General features: G+C 40.2%; 1 protein-coding gene across 1 annotated transcript in view; it reads right to left on the bottom strand.

Moving 5' to 3' along the window:
- Window positions 1-20,345, bottom strand: part of fat2 (FAT atypical cadherin 2) — a 104,979-nt gene that overhangs the window by 49,448 nt on the left and 35,186 nt on the right. Inside the window, exons 7-16 of the mRNA XM_079352340.1 lie at window positions 16,612-16,751; window positions 15,638-15,700; window positions 14,594-14,806; window positions 13,996-14,206; window positions 9,298-12,965; window positions 8,183-8,576; window positions 5,874-6,073; window positions 5,254-5,407; window positions 4,167-4,400; window positions 212-601 (exon numbers count right to left, since the gene is read on the bottom strand). Coding sequence (XP_079208466.1) covers window positions 212-601; window positions 4,167-4,400; window positions 5,254-5,407; window positions 5,874-6,073; window positions 8,183-8,576; window positions 9,298-12,965; window positions 13,996-14,206; window positions 14,594-14,806; window positions 15,638-15,700; window positions 16,612-16,751 — 5,667 coding nt within the window. The remainder of the gene's footprint in view (window positions 1-211; window positions 602-4,166; window positions 4,401-5,253; window positions 5,408-5,873; window positions 6,074-8,182; window positions 8,577-9,297; window positions 12,966-13,995; window positions 14,207-14,593; window positions 14,807-15,637; window positions 15,701-16,611; window positions 16,752-20,345) is intronic.

Below are 20,345 nucleotides of genomic sequence, written 5' to 3'. Positions count from 1 at the left end.
AATGTATTTGCACAATTAAGAGATGCTGCAGGAGTTTTCTTGCATTTATGGTAAATGTAAACAATACATTATTTAATATTCAGTGTAGGACTTCAGTTTTGTTTTTGTGGCATCAAAACAGGGATCCATGTTGTTGTTAGAATCCTATTGAAGTTTAACTTCCGGTATTGTGACAATCTGATAATGAAGAGTTTATAAAAATGATTCAAACCTGTCTTTGAGTCCAGGAGGAAACGTCCGTCCTTGTTTCCCGACACGATGCGATACACAATCGGGTCCGGCCCTCCTCCGTCTCTCGTCAGGGCGGAGACACTCAGCACTTCCGATCCCACCACCAAGGATTCTGGGAGCTGAGCAGTGTATTCTGAGCTCAGGAAGACAGGCTGGTAGTCATCTAGAGATACCACATCCACTGTCACAGTGGCCACAGAGTAGAGGTGACGAGGCAGGCCGCGATCGGTGGCCTTCACTTTCAGCTCAAAGGTGGGTGGGGTTTCGGGAGTCAGGGGTCGCTCCAGCCGCAGGATCCCGGAAAACTCTTCAAGAGAGAAATAGCCGCTGTCTCCTGCCAGGAGGGAGTACTTCACCTCCGAGTTTATCCCTGCAGGAGATAAATACAGAGCAAGTTTATTTTCCCCGAAGAAACAGACTCATTTTGTGTACATTTGTTGTACAAATATGACCAATAAAATATTCTAAATACATCATTTAGTTTGTTTTTTCAGTCATGCGTTGCAGGTTAGAGTTGCATAATAGCCCCGCCAGGCGTGCTGTTGCATGAAACCAGGATTCCTTTCTTTTAGAAGGAAAACAAATTAGTCCATAAATTGCTACTGTTATCAAAAACCACATCTGGATTTCCACAAGGTGTGTCAATGATTAACAGTGAAGACATGATGTGAAAAACACTGTGAAGGTTTGGAAGAAACTTTAAAACATGTGCCAAAAAGTAAAGACAGGGAAGGGATAATCGTCAAGCAGGGGGAATTGTCCTCTGTCTGCACACGTCCACTATACTGAAGGCTTTATGACATTATTTTGATGAAAACATGGAGGCGTTAAACTGTTTGGCAATGTGCTCTAGTAAACGTTAACGATCCGGTTCTTTTTAAAGCATCCAGTATGAACCAAACATCCCTTAAAATCACAAAAACAAGTGTGTTAATCCTCTTATTAGTGTAACAATGCTTATCATAGAAGTTAAAATGTTGTGTGCAACGAGGAAGCATGTTTCACTCACAGGGGTAATGTTACCACCCAGCTAGTAAGTAAGGAAGAAGCAAAATAAAACGCCAGGTGCTTCCGGTTAGACGGTCAATTCTTGCCAATTTCTTTGGAAAATAAAACATTTGAGGAAACAGACTAAAGTTCATTAGCCATTGTTGTTGTGTGTGAAAAGGTTTCTTGTGTAGAGAAAGCGAACAAGCTGCTGCACATCTGAAGGAGTGGCCGACATGTTCTGCCCGCTCCTGTTTGCTAACTAGCTGTGTGCGTGCAATCTCTGCTGATACCAATGGCACATGTTCCTGCAGAATAGTTATAATTTTGGGGTTCTGTGTGCATGTTTAACAACCTTCTTGTTCATACTATTCAAGTGTGACTTTGAGACAATATGAAAACACCCTCATTCACACACACACACACACACACACACACACACACACACACACACGGTACACTGACTAAACTCCACAGCTGTTTTCAGATGAGAAAGCTGTCAGTTTTACTTGACTGTTATCTGACTTTTCTGCTCCGACACCTAAAAAAAAACGACCAAGCTAAAAATGCAATATATGAATAAAACATTTAAGTACTGCGGTAGAAATTTAAACTCAACTCAAAATGTGTCTTTAAACATACAGGTAGAATGACACATCTGTGTCTTAGATAAAAATAAAAAATAAAAATAGGCTCGAAAGGGAAAAGAAAAGTTAAGAAAAGAGTGCCATGAAGAAGAGGCGACATAAATGAACGAGTTAATGATGAAACCTCTCTATTCCAGCTCTGCTCAGAACAGGCTGTTTCTGTGTCTGTAGCTTTCAATGCAAATGAGCTGTCTGACCACGCCCTTCTCTGAAAGGGCTTGGGCATTTAACGATAAACAATTTGCTTACTGTTGAAAGGCAGACTCAGAGGGCAGAACAAACACCCACCTGGGGGAGGGGTTACTGCCCTTTGTGATGTCATGAAAGGAAGGAAAGTCTCCAAACAGCCTGTTTGAGCACACATTCTGAAATGTGCAGCAGGCAAAAGACGGAGAGGATGGACTTTTTTACATAATTGGACGGTTTTTCGACAGGCTAGGGACACAGATTTGTGAGATTAAGCAAGAGCTACTTAAAGAAGAAAAGAAAATTGTATTCTTGTCATGTGTAACGGCTTCAGATCGTCCGGCCAGCAGGGGAGTGCAATGCTGTGTGTGCATGTGTTTCCACAAAACTAAAATGCAATCTTATTTAGCAGACTGGGACAGCAATATTACGGGGTTGAGGAATCAAAATGAATGTACAAAGACATGATGACGGCTGAGCTTTGTCATGGCACTTTTTCACAAATTCACTGTAGACAATGAAGCTCAGTAAAAAGACAAGCACTTTAAAAAAATGACTTATTCATTTTTATTTGTTTCTGCACAAAAACATAAAAAGTTCCTTGGAAGTTGTTTTGTTCAGTAATGATGTATGGCTGATGTGATTTAATGTTCCCCCACAATCCAAATGAATAGTGAATGTCAGTCATCAAACAGAGAGGCGGCGTGACATCAACTGGAGGGGGTGAGGCAGCGCTCGAGGCAATGAGACATAAGCCTGACAATGACATTATAATGGATTTACATCAATCGACAGTTGGTGGCTTAAACAGGCTAAGGAACGTGACCTTTAAATCAAAATGTCTACACATCAACACTTTAACACTCCAGTGAGTCTTTATGCTGAATGAATACTTATGATTAAGAGACTGTCAAGTCCCCGTACTAGTTAAGTAAAAAAGACTCAACTTTCCTGCAGCTGCTGGCATTGGAAACATGTTGAATTGTCTGAGCTACTTAAATATGATATTACATTTTGTTTTTTGTAATCCAGTCTGAAAACGGCCCTCAACTTGGATGGGATACTCCAGATTATCACTGTTTTTTTGTTTCTGTTTTTTTTTAAACACAAACTGGAGGTTTCATCATATAACTTAAATCTGGCCAGATAAATTCAGAAAGACTGGGCCCAAATCATAAAACAGATTATAAGACACATTGAACTAAAGTTGAAGTGCCATCCTCAGGTCACCATGCTGACCTAAAGTGAAAAACTGAATACTATAAAACTGAGTTCATCCTGAGGGGAAGATGATGTCTTCATGAGAACTGTTTAGATATGTTGATTATAAATAAGCAAGAAATTAAGTTTCCATTTGATGCTTGGTTTATCACTTTTTTTCAGCCTATTTGTTAAACATTGACTTCTTCGCTTCATGAGTGTATGAATTGTTGCTTTTCTCTATCAACTATAATAAAATATAAAGATAATCTGGATTTTGGATGTTTTGAAAAAGTCTTTTTGGAGCCTGGGTATTTGCTAGATCAATTTTCCTTCGGGTTAAACTTTTTACTATAATGAATCCATAGTTTAAACAGTCATAAAGTTCAGTCATTCTACGAATCACATTTCATAGCAATGCATCTCGTTAATGAAGAAAAACATTAATTCAGTGACTCTTTTGGCCAATTACACAGCAGGCATGGCTGAGCACAATAGACTCTGCAGCCGAGTACTGATTATACACATAGCTAATAGAAGATGTCAAATGTGTAATTACTGTAACCCAATAAGTGGAGCAAGATGCTAATGCTGCACAGGCTAAGGGTTAGCAGCAAATAATAACAAACACAGCTGGAGTGACACCGTGAAGAGCTATCAGGTGGGTGTTTCAAAAAAGCTAAATCTGCTGGGAATGGCTTAGTCTTTTATTATGATTAGAATTAGCTGAGCACACACACAGGCAGGCCTGTTCAGCGGGGTTTAATAGTGTTATGTATCCTGATGTGGGGACTAAGGGATTGTCACGACATGTTCTGACCTAAGAGAACTAGATAATCCTTTATTTTGTTTTCATTGACAATTGCATGTTTCCTGCCACATGTCATGACTTAAAAAAATAATAAAAAAGTGCACCTGTGTCTGGGTCTTTGGCGTACACGACAGCGATGGGTGTCCTGACGGTTGTGTTGTCGAACACGGTGACCTCATAGTGACTGGAGGAGAAGTGAGGCGGGTTGTCGTTCATGTCCTGGACCATCAGCAGGATGTCTGCCTGACATGACCGACCCCCACCGTCCGTTGCCTTGGCCACAAGGTTATAGTCGACCTTCTTCTCTCTGTCCAGCACAGCCAGAGTGAAGAGCTCACCTGGGGACACACAGATACAAAACTGAGCTCATGAACATTTTTTCACCATGGTTGGCTTTTTTCCACATCACACATCACAGAATAACAATGAAAACAACTTGCAGATATATCTTGAAGAGAATGTGCTTTAATATTAATTATTTCTTTAACATTTTTTTATCACTCCACATGCTGTGTCCACAAGGTTATATTTTCTATTGAGAGATTTTGTTTTATTTAGAATATTTGAAGAAACGCTGCTGGAGGTTTATTTAGAAGTAATGCTACTTTGACTAACACACCCTGACGTGTTTTACCATGTCCACCAAACCAACAAGGTTTACGAATCATCACAGGACTGACCAACTTTGCTGTGTCATTTCCTGTCAAAGCAGTTTTCTCTAAACTGCTGTAGTAGGTGACTTAGAACTACAGTATGAGCAAGCATGAACTCAGTGTTTGTACTTCTTAATAGTGTAAAACGTTCTGGTTGGTATGGTTCTAAATGAAAAATCAGGTCATTGTCATCCTTTTTGATCCAAGAGTTGTGTTATTTCAATTTGTACCAAAGTGTCGAGGAACCCCCTGACTTAACAAAGCCATAGCTACAACCACTCTGTGTGTAAAATCTCACAGGCAATCTGGTGGCAGTGCGGACACAGGAGAAAGATGTTATGACAGAAATTAAGTGTGATGGATGTCAGAGGTGCCCCCTGAAAATGAGAAAACAGAAATAACAATCGAAATGTTTTTACCACTTACAGCAGCACAGAGCCTCTCTGAGCACCTGATGCTATCACAAACTCAAACACTCAGAGCGCGGCTCACTTAAAAGGATCAGTCGTGTTTTGACCCCACGCAGACACCGTCATACCTGTCCTGTGGTCGAGATGGAACTTGTCTGAGTCTGGACCGTGGAGGGTGTAGGAGATCTGCCCATTAGCTCCCACGTCTGGATCTGAAGCCGACACTTTCAGCACAAACATGCTGGAGGGCGAGTTTTCCATCACCGCTTCTGTGTACACCAGCTGCGACAAGAGGATAATAATAATAATCAGGCTCCCATTTGCGTAGCATTTCTCCAAGTCAGGCTACTGAGTGCTTTATGAATAAAATAACACACTGACTTAAATCAAGTAATTAAGAGAAAAAAGGCGTTTCAAGCATTTTGAACATTTTTCAGAATTGATTTCAAACAGTCAAAGTGCCCTTTATTTATTATTCACAAAACTCACTACTAAAGTAATCATATAGGAGGCTTTGTGAGGTTATAACAACATGTAATAAAGGCTTAATTCTCTGATTGAAAGGTATAAAGTAATAGAGAAAACAAAAACAAAAAACTGTTTACGGCTGCCAAGAAGATGATTGCTTATATCATCTCCAAGATTACAGCATGTCAGACACTTAACCCATTGTTAGATGTATAAAAAAGGAAAATGAGATACCTTAGGAAAATTATCTGTAATGAAAAGGGAGATTTAACTGCTTCACCTGTTCACACAGAGGTATGTTGTCATTGATGTCCAGCACGTGAACGTCCACAGCAACCAGAGCCTCAAACTTCCCGTCTGTGGCCGTGACTCTGAGTGTGTATCTGTCTTTTGTCTCTCTGTCCAAAGGTTCCTTCAGGATCAGACCCCACTGACCATCGTCCTCCTGGATGATGGCAAACTGGCCCAGAGGGTCTCCATCTGCATGACGTAAGAAGAACAGAGTTAGGTTTTACCAACACAAAAATAAGTTTATTTCCATTTGAAGAAAAATCAACCGTCCCTGGTATAGAGTATCCTCTATGACTTTTCTAGGGAATAGAAACATTAAAGCAACATGAAAGGAGTTACATACGTTCTTAGCAGCAACTGGAGATTGTGTCTTATTTGTATCTGCTGTTTTGTTTACTAAACCAGGCATTTTTGATCAAAAAAACATCAGAAAATTATGAAAAATGTCCATCAAAATTCACCATAATCCAGAGCCCAAAAATCGCTTCAATAGAAGACAAAGATGATAAATCAATCATCAAAACAGTTTCTTATTCTTTTGATTGACTAAATGATCAATCCACGATCTCCAAATATTAAAAACGCTTTGCCCTACAGTTGGCACATGGTGAGGCCAACTCATGCATTATTTTATTACACAAAGAATTTAACCAGTTGATATGATGGTCCACCCACAACTCCCAACTTGCTTTTTTATCTGTACATAAAATCAAGATTAATGTCTACTTTAGCAACTTTAATCTCTTTCCCAGTATGACACACTCAATACTGGCTGCCGAGCGTTACCACCAGCCTGTGTGTTACAGTAGATTGCATCACAGTCTGTCACACAACAGTCTGACAGGTGACACATGTTGATGGAGATGCTAAAGGAGTCTAGCCTGCAACGTTTAAAAACCTCAAAGAAAGAAAGGGCTGCTAGAAGTTGCCACACAGGTCTGTGACAGAGGTGTTGAGGTGAGATGTTTGCTTTCTTTGGCAGTGATATTAATTGAGAGCTACAGTTAATAAACAGCCTGAAGCACTATCAGGAAGGTGCCATAACCTCAAACCATGAAGGCATATTTTTACTAAAGGCTATCACAAGTTATGTCAGGTAGTGATATGGATTCATCACCTTTCTTGAATCAAACATTTCCAAACGTTTTTGCGGAAGGGACAATGACCTCTTGATTTATTCTCGACATTACAGCAAAAATTTGCTTTAACTTTCTCAATATACTTGAAAATATATGATGTGACCACCCTTGGTCCTTTTACCTGTTCTATGCTGTTTTGTTCACTCTCCGGGACACTGAGGTTAACTCATCAGCTGGTCCTGCATGTGCTTAAAACCAAGGGCAATCAAGCTTTTGTACAGCTGTCCAGAACTTGGAACAGTTTATCACCTCTTCTGCCCTGACTCTTGAATATTTAAAACCCCAGTGTAAGACACATCTCCTCTCTGTGGCCTTTCTTTTGAGAAAGTTTTGAGCCCAACATGTTGTTGTTTTTTTTCTGTTAAAAATATGTCTGATTAATTATTGTTAAATGTTTTATGAGAAAAATATTTTGATACATTTAAAACGTTTGTAGTGGCTAGTAAAATGACAACACTGCACAGAGGGTCCACGATTTATGATTTAAATCTTGGTTGCAGCACGGGTGAAAACCATTGAAAACCACAGTAAAGATTTTTTTTTTTTTTATGAAGCAGTTCTGTTTCATACCGACAATAAGTCAGAAGTAACATCCCACTCAGTAATACTGATGGTGGCTTGGTGGGTAACTTTAAAATCAAGTGTTTGTTTTCATTTTTGACAAGTCAGTGTCAACATCAGCCAAACCATATCATTTAGAAATAATCCCTAAGCAAATCTTCCTCTGTTACACTTTTTGAAAAGAATGTTGTGACAGAGAGCTCCTCAAACGGTCTGCCGCTTAAAAAAAAATGAAAAGGAGGATTTGCATAAATTTAAGGCTTTGTTTTTGTTTATAGCTGCAGGGCATTGCGGGTCTTTATTCCTTCTTGCTAGCTGACAACCTGCTCATCTTTCGTGATTAATCTGCGGCTGAATAACATTTCATGACAACTCTGCAATTAAAAGAGATCACATTTCACCTCATTAATGTCAAAGATGATTCCCTCAGTGGAGCAAACTTTTGATTGTAAAAGTCATTTTAGTGGAAAACGCACAAAGACATGACCACAACTTGATGACTGATACACAATTACAATTTTAACAGAGCCAAACATACTCACTTTCAGAGGCTGAAATCTCAGAACATACAATCATTACTTCAAACAAACATGCTCACCTGTGATGTAACACGTCACAAGGCGGTTCTCCAGAGACACATCAGCATCTCTGGTTGTCATGGAGACAAGGACTTCCCCTGGACTGCTGTTCTCCACCACTGAGCCGCGGTACACTTCATCAGCAAACTTTGGCGGGTTGTCGTTTTCGTCAGTCACTGTCACCTCTACCAGGACGCTGGACGACAGCTTAACATCGCCGCCATGGTCAGTGGCGACTACATTGAACCTGTAAACTCTGGTCAGCTCACAGTCTGTCTCTCGAATGGTTGTGATCCAGCCACTCTCTCCGTCAATGGAGAATACTTCAGAGATGTCTGTTGTGTCATCAGGTAGAGACTCCAAGGTGTAGGTTACAAGACCGTTGGTGTCTGTGTCCGGGTCGTTGGCAGTCACCTGTGGGACAATAAATACATTTGGTGGTCAATTAATATTAACCAGTGATTTAAAGAAAAAAATACTGGCACTGCAGGAAATAAGTGTGTCTTCACCCTATTGTTCTAATATAACATCAGTATAGGTTTTTGCTTTTCAGGGAGCATTACAAAAAAGATTGAAAAACCAAAAACAAGACAAAGATGACCTCAAACTGCTTTAACTTGGTTGATCATCTTCAAATCAAATTATTCATTCCAACATGGAGGACAAAGGTTAAGGTCCTACTGTAATGATTCTTCCAAATTCTTCAAAAAGTCATTGTTGTACTTAACTCTTGCCCCATTCAAAAGCTTAAGTTATGCTAATTGCTACATATATAAAGAGGCCACTGTCCAACCAAGCCATCCTGAGAGGACAGCCTTCAAAGCATCTGAAAAGCCACGTTTGGAAATATTTGTGGTTTTACAATGAAGATGACAAAATGAGTAACAAAGATCTGTTTGTTTGTGGACTTTTTAAAGCTGATATAATACCCTTAAACTGTGGTTAGATCTGCAGACTCAACTGCTAACGTTGGCTATACACTCCCTGGAGAAGCAAAGCTACATCAAGTGAACAAACGTGTCATTGATTGTCACCTATTCAGCTTGCGAGCATGTTTTAGCTTATTATTGGACACAGTAGTTGCATACAGTTATATTATGGTCAAAAGTGTGTATCAGCAGGAGTATCAATGTACCTGAATAACAGTGGTTCCAGCAGGCATGTTCTCAGCCAGGAAGGCCCTGTATGGATTTGCATCAAACACTGGCTGATTATCATTTATATCTTGGACCTGGATGCTGACAGACACCAGTGATGCAACATCAGTCCCGTTGTGGTTCCCCTGAGCGATGACATCTATCTGATACCATTTTGTCTTTTCGTGATCAATGGACTTCTGCAACAGCAAAGTACCACTTTCTTTGTCCAAACTGAACACTTTGTCTTTATTGCTCTCCACAGTGTTCCCATTCACCAGGCTGTAAATAAGTGGCATGTTGGAGTCGGCCTTCACAGAGCCTATCTCTGTCCCGATGGGTACATCCTCGGCAGCTGAGAAGGTGTAGAGGGGCTCTGAGAACTTTGGTAGAGGAACCTCAGGGGGGACCACTTTGACCTGAACAGGGACTGTGGAGTTATAGAAGGGAAGGCTGCCATCTCGAGCTTTGACTTTGAAGTTAAAGATCTTGTTCTCCATGCCGACAAGACTCTCTTTGACACTCACAACTCCAGTAAAAGGGTTGATCTCGATAATGTCTTCAGTTACCTGTCCAGCTTCGTCTACCGTGTAGGTAACATCTGCATTTTTGCCATCATCTGCATCATATGCCATAATCTGAATGACTGGAGAGCCTTTATTTACAGTTGACTGAATGGAAACTTGGTATTCTGTTGCTTTAAACTGAGGAACATTGTCATTCTCATCTGTGAGAATAATCTTGACGGTGCAAAAGGCAACCTTTCCACCACCATCTTTTGCCATGACTTTGATAGCTATGACCCTCTGGGCAGGGCTCTCTCTGTCTAATGGTTGTGTTGTAATTATCTGCCCATCACTGTCGATGGCAAATGCCTCATCAGCAAGTTTGTTTATGATGGTGTAATCCACACTGCCGTAAGGTCCATCGTCAGGGTCAATGGCCGCCAATCGGATCACACGTGTTCCTGCCTCAGCGTTCTCAGCCAGCTCTGCTTCGTATATGTTTTGCTTGAAGTATGGGCTGTGTCTGTTGCTGTTTATCATGTCAATATTGACAGGTGCCGTTTTCTGAAACACTCCATCAGATACCGCCACTGTCAGATTATAGAATGGATCCAGATTCCTCTTACACACATTAGAAAAGGAGATGATTCCTGAGGATTCGTCAATGTTGAAGTACCGGCCTTCATTCCCAGAAAGGATTTTGTACTTGAGGTTGTTTAGATCTCCAGTGTCGGGATCTGAAGCTTGGATTTTGATAACGATGTGACCACACTTTGCTGTTTCATCCAGTGTGGCTTCATACTGTGTACTTACAAAGTCTGGTGGGTTGTCATTGATATCTGTGACATTTATAAATACATTGGCTTCACTACTTAGAGGGACACTGCCATTGTCTGTGACTTTGACTTTCAAATTAAAATGTTTTGTGGTTTCATGGTCCAGCACCTGTTTTGTGCCAATCAACCCACTATGGGGGTTTATCTCAAAGTACTCAGTCTCATTGGCATCTGTTTTAATCACCTGGAAGGTAAAGTCTTTGTTTCTGCCAGAGTCCATATCAGAGGCAGACAGTTGCATAACCACTGTGCCAATTGGAAGCCCTTCAGCTATATCAACAGAGTATGATACCTTTGAGAAAACTGGTGCATTGTCGTTTACATCTTCGACTTCAATTTCAATGGCAGCTTCAGAGAAAGCTCCAGTCACAGAGTCAGATGCTCGTACTGTCAACATATGCATGGTTTGACTCTCATAGTCCAGGGGGTTGGTGACAGTCAACACACCGGTTTTGAAGTCGATGTGGAAGTGTTTTGAAGCATTTTCCTCCACAAGGTTGTAGATTATCCGGTAGCCCTCTGGATTTCTAGCCTGGACGTGCAAGATAGTAGTGAATGGAGGGACATTTTCTGGGACTTTTAGTGGATACAGAAGAGTCTGGAAAACTGGGTTGGTTTGATTCCTCACTTGAATACCGAGCTCTTCCGCTGTGATGTGACTAGGCTCACCCTCGTCTATGGCCAGGACTGTCAACACATACTTATTTAGGGCTTCAAAATCAAGAGGTCTTTTAAGAGATATATCCCCTACATCAGGATCTATCCGGAAGAGGTCATAGTCTTCCTCCAGTGAGTACATAATGGATCCATTCTCACCCAGATCTCTGTCTAGGGCAGTTGCTTGATACAAAACGTCCCCTGGGTCAGAGGTTTCAGAAATCATCATTGAAAAAGGCAAGTTCAGAAACTGTGGAGCATTGTCATTGACATCATCTATAAAAACCTTGACCTGGGTTGTAGCTGTCCTCGTTGGTGTTCTCATGTCTTGTACCTTCACAATTACATCATAAATATCTTGTTCCTCTCGGTCAAAAGGAATACCTGTTGTCTCAAGTATGCCAGATGTTTGGGAAATTACAAACTTTCCGTTTGGATTTAGCACAGAATACAAAAGAGGCTCATTTAAATAACAGCCTGTGGCTTTGAGTGCTGTCAATGTTTTGACTGTTTTTATGTTTTCTGTAACACTTGCTAAATAAACTTTTTTATCAAATTCAAGATCACTGGCTGTTAGGTTTGTCACATTTACCTTTACAGTAGCCAAGTCTTTGAAAAGGCCATCTGAAGCTTCAACAACAAGTTGGTAAAATGGTCTAAATTCAGACACGTTGTGTACAGTGATGATTCCAGTATTGGGGTGAATTGAAAAGGCATTGTGACGATTCCCCTCGGCGATGCTGTATGAGACTGCTGAGTCTGCGTCATGGGCCATGACGCGCACAACCTCCGTATCTCTGACAGCTGGGAAGATGATAGATTGCTCATATACTGAAGTGGTGAATTGTGGTGACCGGTCATTCAGGTCCAGGACACGAACAGTGACCTTGGCAGGCTCTGCTGCATACAGTGATGGCTCCCCTGAGTCTTTTACCTGTACAGTGAAGTGGTACTCAGCCTTGGTTTCAAAGTCAACCGGTGAAATTAAAGAGATGGTGCCCATACTTGGGTCTATCTTGAAAACATTCAGGGCAACTGGTTCAAGGATCTTATACACCAATAGAGAATTTGAATCTTTGTCTGCATCTGAAGCCTGGATGACCAGAGGAACGTTTCTTTCTCCCATAACCATGCTGTTGATATGAGCGGACTCACTAATTTGCCCCAGGTACTCCCTTTGCTGAAAAACAGGGGCATTGTCATTCTCGTCAATCACATAAATGTACACAAGAGTCTTTGAAGAGGCTCCAGCAGTTGTTGAAGCTGTAACTTTGAGCTTGTAGGAGGCCACATTCTCAAAGTCAAGGTGCTTTTGGACTAAAATCAACCCAGTGGAAGGGTTGATATGAAACGTCCCATTTGGGTTGCCACTTTCTATTCCATAATGCACTGCACCGGGGCTAGTGGCTGAGATTGTGACAACTGGAGTTCCAAGGGTGCTTAATTCACTGATCTCTGTTAGGTATTCATCAGAGGGGAAGGTAGGCGGGGTGTGGTCGGAGATGCTAATATGGACGTGGATGGAGCAGAGGTCACTGCGTTGAGGGAAGCCCTGATCAGTGGCTTTAACCGTGAGGTGGAACGTATCCTGAGGCTGGATGTCCAAAGGTTTGGACACAAGAACGGAGCCTAACTCTGGATCAATGGAGAAGATGTTGTCGATGTTCCCTGTGTAGAGAAATTTAGGTTAGAACTAGTCACCTGTATCATGATCTACACAAACTAATTACTTTAAAATATTTTCAATCATAGTATTATCATGATATGTTGTGTTAAATGTATAAACTTCATCCCCAGGCTATAATGAACATGTTGCTGCTTCTGCCATTTTTTATGTGCTTTAGTGAAACTGTGAATTGAATTCCAACTATTGATTTTTGTTCATCTTATGTGTTCTACGGTTTCATTCAGACACAATCATTTGACAATAAATACTATTTTCTCAAAACAAATAAAGGTACATTTTTTTCACATTGTTTGTATCATATCATATACTCTATTGTGCTTCAATCAAATCACATTGAGTTGTAAAACTGAACACCAGGATAAATTGTTCATTAAAGCTCTGATTTAACTATTTATTGATTGAGGAAACAAAGATAGTGGTAGATGTTGCTTGTTGATCGTTTTTGTTTCTTGAGAAAAGATCAGTCCATTAAAAAAATGAATACATATACGATAATGCCATTTAACTCTATGCAACAAGTAACATAGTGTTTTAAAAGTTTTAGATTACTTAACTTAAATTCTTTATCCACTTTGGTTAAAGGTGGAGATAATATTGATCTTTCATTTTATCTATAGAACACATTAACCAGGAATATTAGCTTCTGCTGCTTTAATAATATATGGTCAACAAGAAACCACCCCCCAGATCATATCATAAACTATTACAAGATAGGATTAAGGCTGTGGGACTCTGCTTTACTACATATTTCTCAGAAGGTCAACATGTTATGAGTAATGTGTTATGTGAGAAGTTCAAAAAGCAAAGAGGCATGTGGAGGACTGAGACTATGAGCTGAACATTATAAATGGTTGGGAAAGTTATTAAGAAACACTTTACTATCTCAGGTATCATCCTTGTGTCCTTGAACCCTCCATTTAAGCTAAGTAGCCAACATTAGAAGGATTGAATCTGAAGGCTCTGGGGGTCACTAAAACAGTGGCAGATGAAATCAGCCCCTTTGCTGCTCACCAGAATGCAAAGAGTAGCTAATGTCGGCATTGCTGCCCATGTCCTTGTCCAGGGCCTTGACCCGAATCACCTCGGAGCCTGTGGGGGCCAGGTTGGAGACGCTGACCTCGTAGCGGGGGCTGAGGAACGCCGGCGAGTGGTCGTTACAGTCCTCCACATGAACAACCACCTTGGCAAAGTTTCTTTTTACTGGGATCTCCTGGTCACGCACCTGAGGAAGAGCAAAAAAATATCAACACATTTGTTTCTCAGGTGGCATGAAACTACAGAGGCTATGATGGTAACTTTTGGAAGAGAAACATTATAAAATAACAATAAGAGAATACATTTAGCACCAGTTTTGTTTATTATACATGGATTTCTTACCACAGTTATAAATAACAATTGATACTGTATGCTTTAAAGTGAAGATCATTTTTTAAGAATTTTTAGCTGCAATTTTGTATAAAAGATGTTGTACTGATGAAGTGTAGTTTTTTAGGGGGGGGCTTTTTTCAAAATATTGTATAATTGTTCTGTTTCAAATGCCCAAAAGGTCTCTACATAATACTTCATAAGAACCTTTTTTTTGTACTATTGTGAAAATCTGTGTTGTTACCATGATGATGAGCGTATGAACAGAGATCTTCTCGTAGTCGAGCCCCTCTGTCATCACAAGGACTCCACTCTTTGGGTCCAGGTGGAAGAGTTTGATGCTGTCAGGGTGCAGGCTCCTGTGGATGGAGTAAATCAGTTTGCTGTTGGTGTCGGCGTCCACAGCGCTGATCTGCAGGATGTCCTTCCAGGGGGAGGTATCCTCAGGAACCCTCACCTTCAAACACACACAAGTGACAATAGAGGTATTTATAATGAAATAAAAATAAACACGAAATTATGCTGTAATAGCAATAATTTCAGAGACAGTACTGAAGATGGCCTAGATTACTGTTATTGTCTGATTGTCTGCAATATGTCCTGAAAAGCACATTAAATAAACAGCTGAGGTTAAAAACAATCCCCCACCAGGTTTGCTTTGTTTTTGTAATCAATGTATTTATTTATTTTTTGCATCCTTGAAGTAAAAAGTACATTTTTATAAATCTCAACAAAACTGAGTGTCATGCTAGATTCCTGATTTATTCCTGATTGTCCTGTCATGCTTTCTTGGCTGTCAGCCACTTAAGTCAGACTACATTAACCAATCAAAACATCTTTCCTTTCAAACTATAGCCACTCTCTGTATATGATTCTTTCAATAGCTCACCTGTGAACCCTTTTACTCAGAAACCAGCTTGCTCTTCTGGAGAATACTGCCATGAAGGTCATGAGGAGGACTGAAAATCTCCCCCTACAGTCGATATTTTGAGCTGTCTTTACTAAAGCACGCATACCAGAGTGATGTCTGCCCTGCCTCACATCCCACACATGAGTATGATCTATCACCACTTGGAAGTCCCTCAATGCAAACTGAACTGCTTTGAATATTCTTTTGAATCAACATCGATCACAATTCTAAACAATTTATCTTTTAATGGAATAGGTTGTGCAAAAGAATTGTGGTGTTCTTATGTTTTCATTTGTTTGTACGTTTTTTTCATCTTTTCTTATCGGATCACAACTCCACAAACAATTAAAAATGTAATGGATCTTCACAGGTTCTCACCTCATACAGCTGCTTCAGAAAGACGGGACGATGGTCATTCATGTCCAACACACGGATATAGGCCTGCAGGTTGGATATGAAATATACAGGGTTTGAGAAAATGATGTTCAAAATGAAAGACACCGCTACTCAGCCTCTTCACTTTTGGCATGAGTTCAAATTACATTCTTATCCACCAAATCAAATGAGGACATCGTACAGTTCTTTGCAACTTTTTTGTAGGTTCAAGGAGCAGAGTAGGGTCTTCTGGCACAACTTTACCTACTATCAAATTCCATGGGGAGTGAAAGGATTGAAGAGGTCAAACTGCTCCAGCAACACTTAGTATGAAGAATAACTTTATTCATTTTATTAGACCAACACATTACAGCTTGTGGCCTTCATCAGAGTCAGCGTTGGTTCAATATAACTTTAGTTTTTCTTTATTGGAAACATGTTTAATGGGAGTAATTTTATTTCCTTTGTGTATATTTTAAATTTAAAAAAAGACACTAGTTGCTTTATCTCAATTCTGAATCCCAAAATTAAAAAATAAAAATAACATCACAGTGTATTGAAGAATACTTCAAACACTGAAATAGATTTATTAGAATACAATATACTCAGTTAGTAAAGTAAAGAAGTCGTTTTTTCCAAAATTTTTCTGGACAATTATTCATTTCTTTGTAAACCATTGAGTCTCCTCGATTGGCAATTGGACAGACATTTGCTTTACTTGCGTGCAGTTTGATACATTCAATTCTTATAACGAGTTGTTGGTTCATCCAACCCTGGTGTCAAGAAATAAAAGATCAAATACTCTCATTAAGTATATTTTATACATTTTCAGTTTGTTGCTATTCTTACGTGTTTTAATCTTGATATTAAGTATCTCCTAAGCTATTCTTTCATTCTTGCAGGATGGACGAAGTCCTTTTTTAATTACTTTTTCAAATATGACGCCTGCTTTTCCAATCACGTTTCATGTCGCTCACCTGTGTTGTGGCACTGTGGTGGCCATCAGTGACTCGCACTGTTATGTTGTAGTTGGAGCGTCGAGCTGCATCGAGACGACGGGCGATCGAGATGGTTCCTGTGTTCCTCTGAATGTCAAAGTCCTTTTCCTCATCACCACCTGAGAGAAAGAGAGATACAGGTGAGGGAGAGACAGGCAGATGGAGATAGAGGTTTATTCCATCAGGTGTCCATGCTACAGTAGGTAAGGTTATGAATCAGGCTGAGCCCAGCTGTCAGATGTGATATCTCAGATGATACGTCAGAGGCTGCAGCTCTGAGTTTGACGGGTGGCGGGAATGATGCATCTTGGCGTTGACCTCCAGCGTGTGAAGAAGTGCAATGATTTCCCTGAGGGGGGCGCTATAATTAATGATCCGCCTTCTAACTTTGGAAGACCAAAACTCCTTCAGTACTGTAGTCTAATTTAAAATGAACTTCAAAGAATAAGCCAATTATTTACTGTCGTTTCGTAACGAGTGACTACTTTTAAATTGAGAGTTAGGCAATTATGTGTGGCGTTGTTATTCTAAAAATGTATCCTGTTGCAATCAATGAATTAAAATATAGTTATTATAATGTAATATATATTATAAGAAAGTAAAGCAAATAAAAAAAAATCCTCCTGCATTATATTCATCCATCACAACATAACATGACGTGTGGCGTCTTAATTACAGAGAGAGGTGAGAAACTAACTGATACACCAAGAGGCTCAACAAAACCCTCTCTATCCTATAAAAGCATAACATCATTTAGTGCCCTCGTTGCAGGGTTATTTTGGCTTTACTTTTATACAAAGAGGGAGAACAAGATGACCCGTCCGTGATAATATGCAGTGAGTGATGTGAGTATGTGAACGTGTCAGACGCTTCATTTCCAGGTTTTGTGTTTCTTCTTTGGTTGTCATGGAGTGTCTTGTCCTCGACACACTTGGGTTTCTAACACCTTTCCTTAACCCAGTGAAAATGTCACAGGGTTAAGGAAAGGTGTTAGGAGTATTCATAAAGGGACTTAAAAAACGCAATCATAGTTTTTTGACACCGCATTTCCACTAGGCGACATAATAATAATGTGACGGTGGCGGAACACTAGGATATGGATCGGATGCAGTAGACGCTTTAAAAGTTGCGTCTCAATGAACTGTGGGGCGGCACTGTCTTAGCTCCTTTCGTATAGGATGGTCCAGTGTTTCCTCTGATAACTGAGGTTATAAAGGAGGCATTGACCCACCTTTCCTTAACTTTTAGAGAATTCGAACCGCTCTTATCATGGCTGCCACTTAACTGCTTCTGGGGTTAAGGAAAAAAAAAGGCGAGTGAAAGTAGTTAGGAGGGACAATCCAAATAACACCCACTGTGTTTTACATCATCGTCAATACTGACTCACTTTGTCCATCTGTTTTCCTCTATCCTCTCCTCCTTTCATTCCCTCGCTCTTTCCCTGCACTCTTCACTCTTATCTGTGCCATTGTGAATTTGCCTGCTTCATGGCATCTTTCTTACCTCTCAGCATGTCATGTTTTTGTATGGGAGAGAGGTAAACCTCATGCCTGCACAGCCAGATGGTGTTTATTATTAAGATGTCCACCTTGTAAAGGTCTAAACACACACTTTTATACATCTACATGTTTCTATTACTATAAGTGATGGCTGCCCTCTTCTAACTCTCTTCCTTTTTTTTATTCTTCTCTTGAAACAAACACGCTCTCTGTACTCTCTTTGTTTCTTTTTGATCGATAGATAATTAGGTCATTGAAAGATCTTTTTTTCTGTCAGTAACGCCTTAATGACCAAGCTGAAACACTACGTGCTAACCAGCCATCTTGACAGGTCTGTTTAACTGATCTAGTAACCAAATCTCTCGATTGACTTCCTGTAAGACACACATCAGCACCCATGAACCTTTCATGGGGGAAAAAAACCCCCCCGGCTGAATCAGACACAGCATCGCACATTGCCGGCTGTCGTCGCAGCGTGGAGGGAGGAAGATGTACTGTAGAATCAATTTTTCACTTTACTGATCATCTTCAAAAAGATGTAATATCCCCCGACAAGGTTGGAGATTTCATTCCCTGTTGGGTCAGCCATGCAAAAAACATATTTTACCCATGGTGCTGGGAGAAAAAAATGTACATGCCAAAATGTCATGTTACACAGGAAAAAAGGATGGCCCATGCAGGAATTTTCCTGACATTTTTATCCGTTCATCCATTCTTTCATCCATCTTCTGCATGTGTATCTGGGTCAGGTTGACAGTGGAGCCCATCAGTCATTTAACACGTCTTCCTTGACTTCCTTCAGTACTTGCTCATATGACGCTTTGTGTGACACATGAGTGGAAATTAAATGCAGAGATGCAGAAAGGGAAGTCAAGGTCGAGGAAGGTTCAACTGCTCAGACATTCATCCTCATTTAACACAGCCGCAGCTGCCATGAACACTGTACTCTTCACGAACACAAAAAGACGTTGAATGTTAAGGTCAAAAGAGACGTAAATGTGTCTTCTTAGTAGTTGATGGAGACCAAACCAGAGCTCAAAATTATTGTGAACATAGGATCTGTCTTGCAAAAATGAAAAAAAAAGAGGATACTAATTATTTTTTAATAAACACAATCAGGGACATGAAGAAAATTCGATGGTTACCGTTTGCTTTCTGGGTTGTATAAACATAGTATAAGCAGTGGTTTTATCTGCTGACATGTAATGCATGCTAGATTTTTTAGTTTTTTTTTGAACAAACCAATTATTTTTTTCAGAGCAAAGTATCTCTACAAAACCTTTCAATGGTTGCTTTGGACCTTAACGGTCCTCAGGTGATACATCCTGGTGATTTAGGTGACCTTTCTTCAAGCCCACCATGGAGCCAAATTTCAAACAGATACCCAAATCTACAAGGCACCAAAAAGACTATATCAATATTTCTTTTTAAGGTTAGAATACAGGTACAGCCCATCCTTCAGTGCTTCCCTCAGGAAAATGTTGATATTTTTCTGCCTCAAGAAGAACAAAGGGCACATCATTTGTTTTACCTGTCACTTTGGTATTGCTTTGGGGCTTTATTGCTTTTTTGAGAAAATGTAGTGCTTTCATAGAGAGCTCAGACTGGGTGCCAACCTTTGTGTGGATTTCTTTGACAAATGGTTAAAACAACAGAATATGATGCATTCTGAAGTTAAGATTTTGAGTTAAATATCTTGCTTACTTGCACTCTTGGCTCTAAAAGGACCAAACCAAGAGAGGGAAAAAGGTTTTATATTGCAGTAACTAAGCAGCTCTAGACGGAAGTAGACATTCCCTTCAGGGCATGCTGAGGAGGGGAAGTTAAAAAGACCACAGAACAGATGTCCTTTCAACTGCAACTTCCTAAAATAATGGCTCAAAGGCATACTATAAGTTGGTTTAATTTCTGTACTTGTCCTGCATCTGCCTCAGGGTCTCCTTTGGGTACTTTACCTGCCTCAGCAGCTGCACTCAGGAGAGGACAAACCGCTGCCTGCACACAGTATTAGGTCAACTTTCCTGCAGAGGGAACATCATGTTCTGTGGTTTAAGCAGCTGTTGTCTTCTTTAAGTCACTGCTCAGAGGTTGCAACAACAGATAAGGGTCGGAAATGAAGGTCTATTGATTCTTCTCTTTGATGCACTCTGTTTCTGTGAAACCCTGCTGTGCAAGACAGTTACACATTCCACAGAAGTGCAGCAAATGTTATAA

This window comes from Symphodus melops (genome assembly GCF_947650265.1).
Source record: "Symphodus melops genome assembly, chromosome: 9".
In the NCBI taxonomy this organism is placed as follows: domain Eukaryota; kingdom Metazoa; phylum Chordata; class Actinopteri; order Labriformes; family Labridae; genus Symphodus; species Symphodus melops.
Note: the sequence above shows the minus strand (reverse complement) of the source record. Positions and strands in the feature narration are given on the sequence as shown.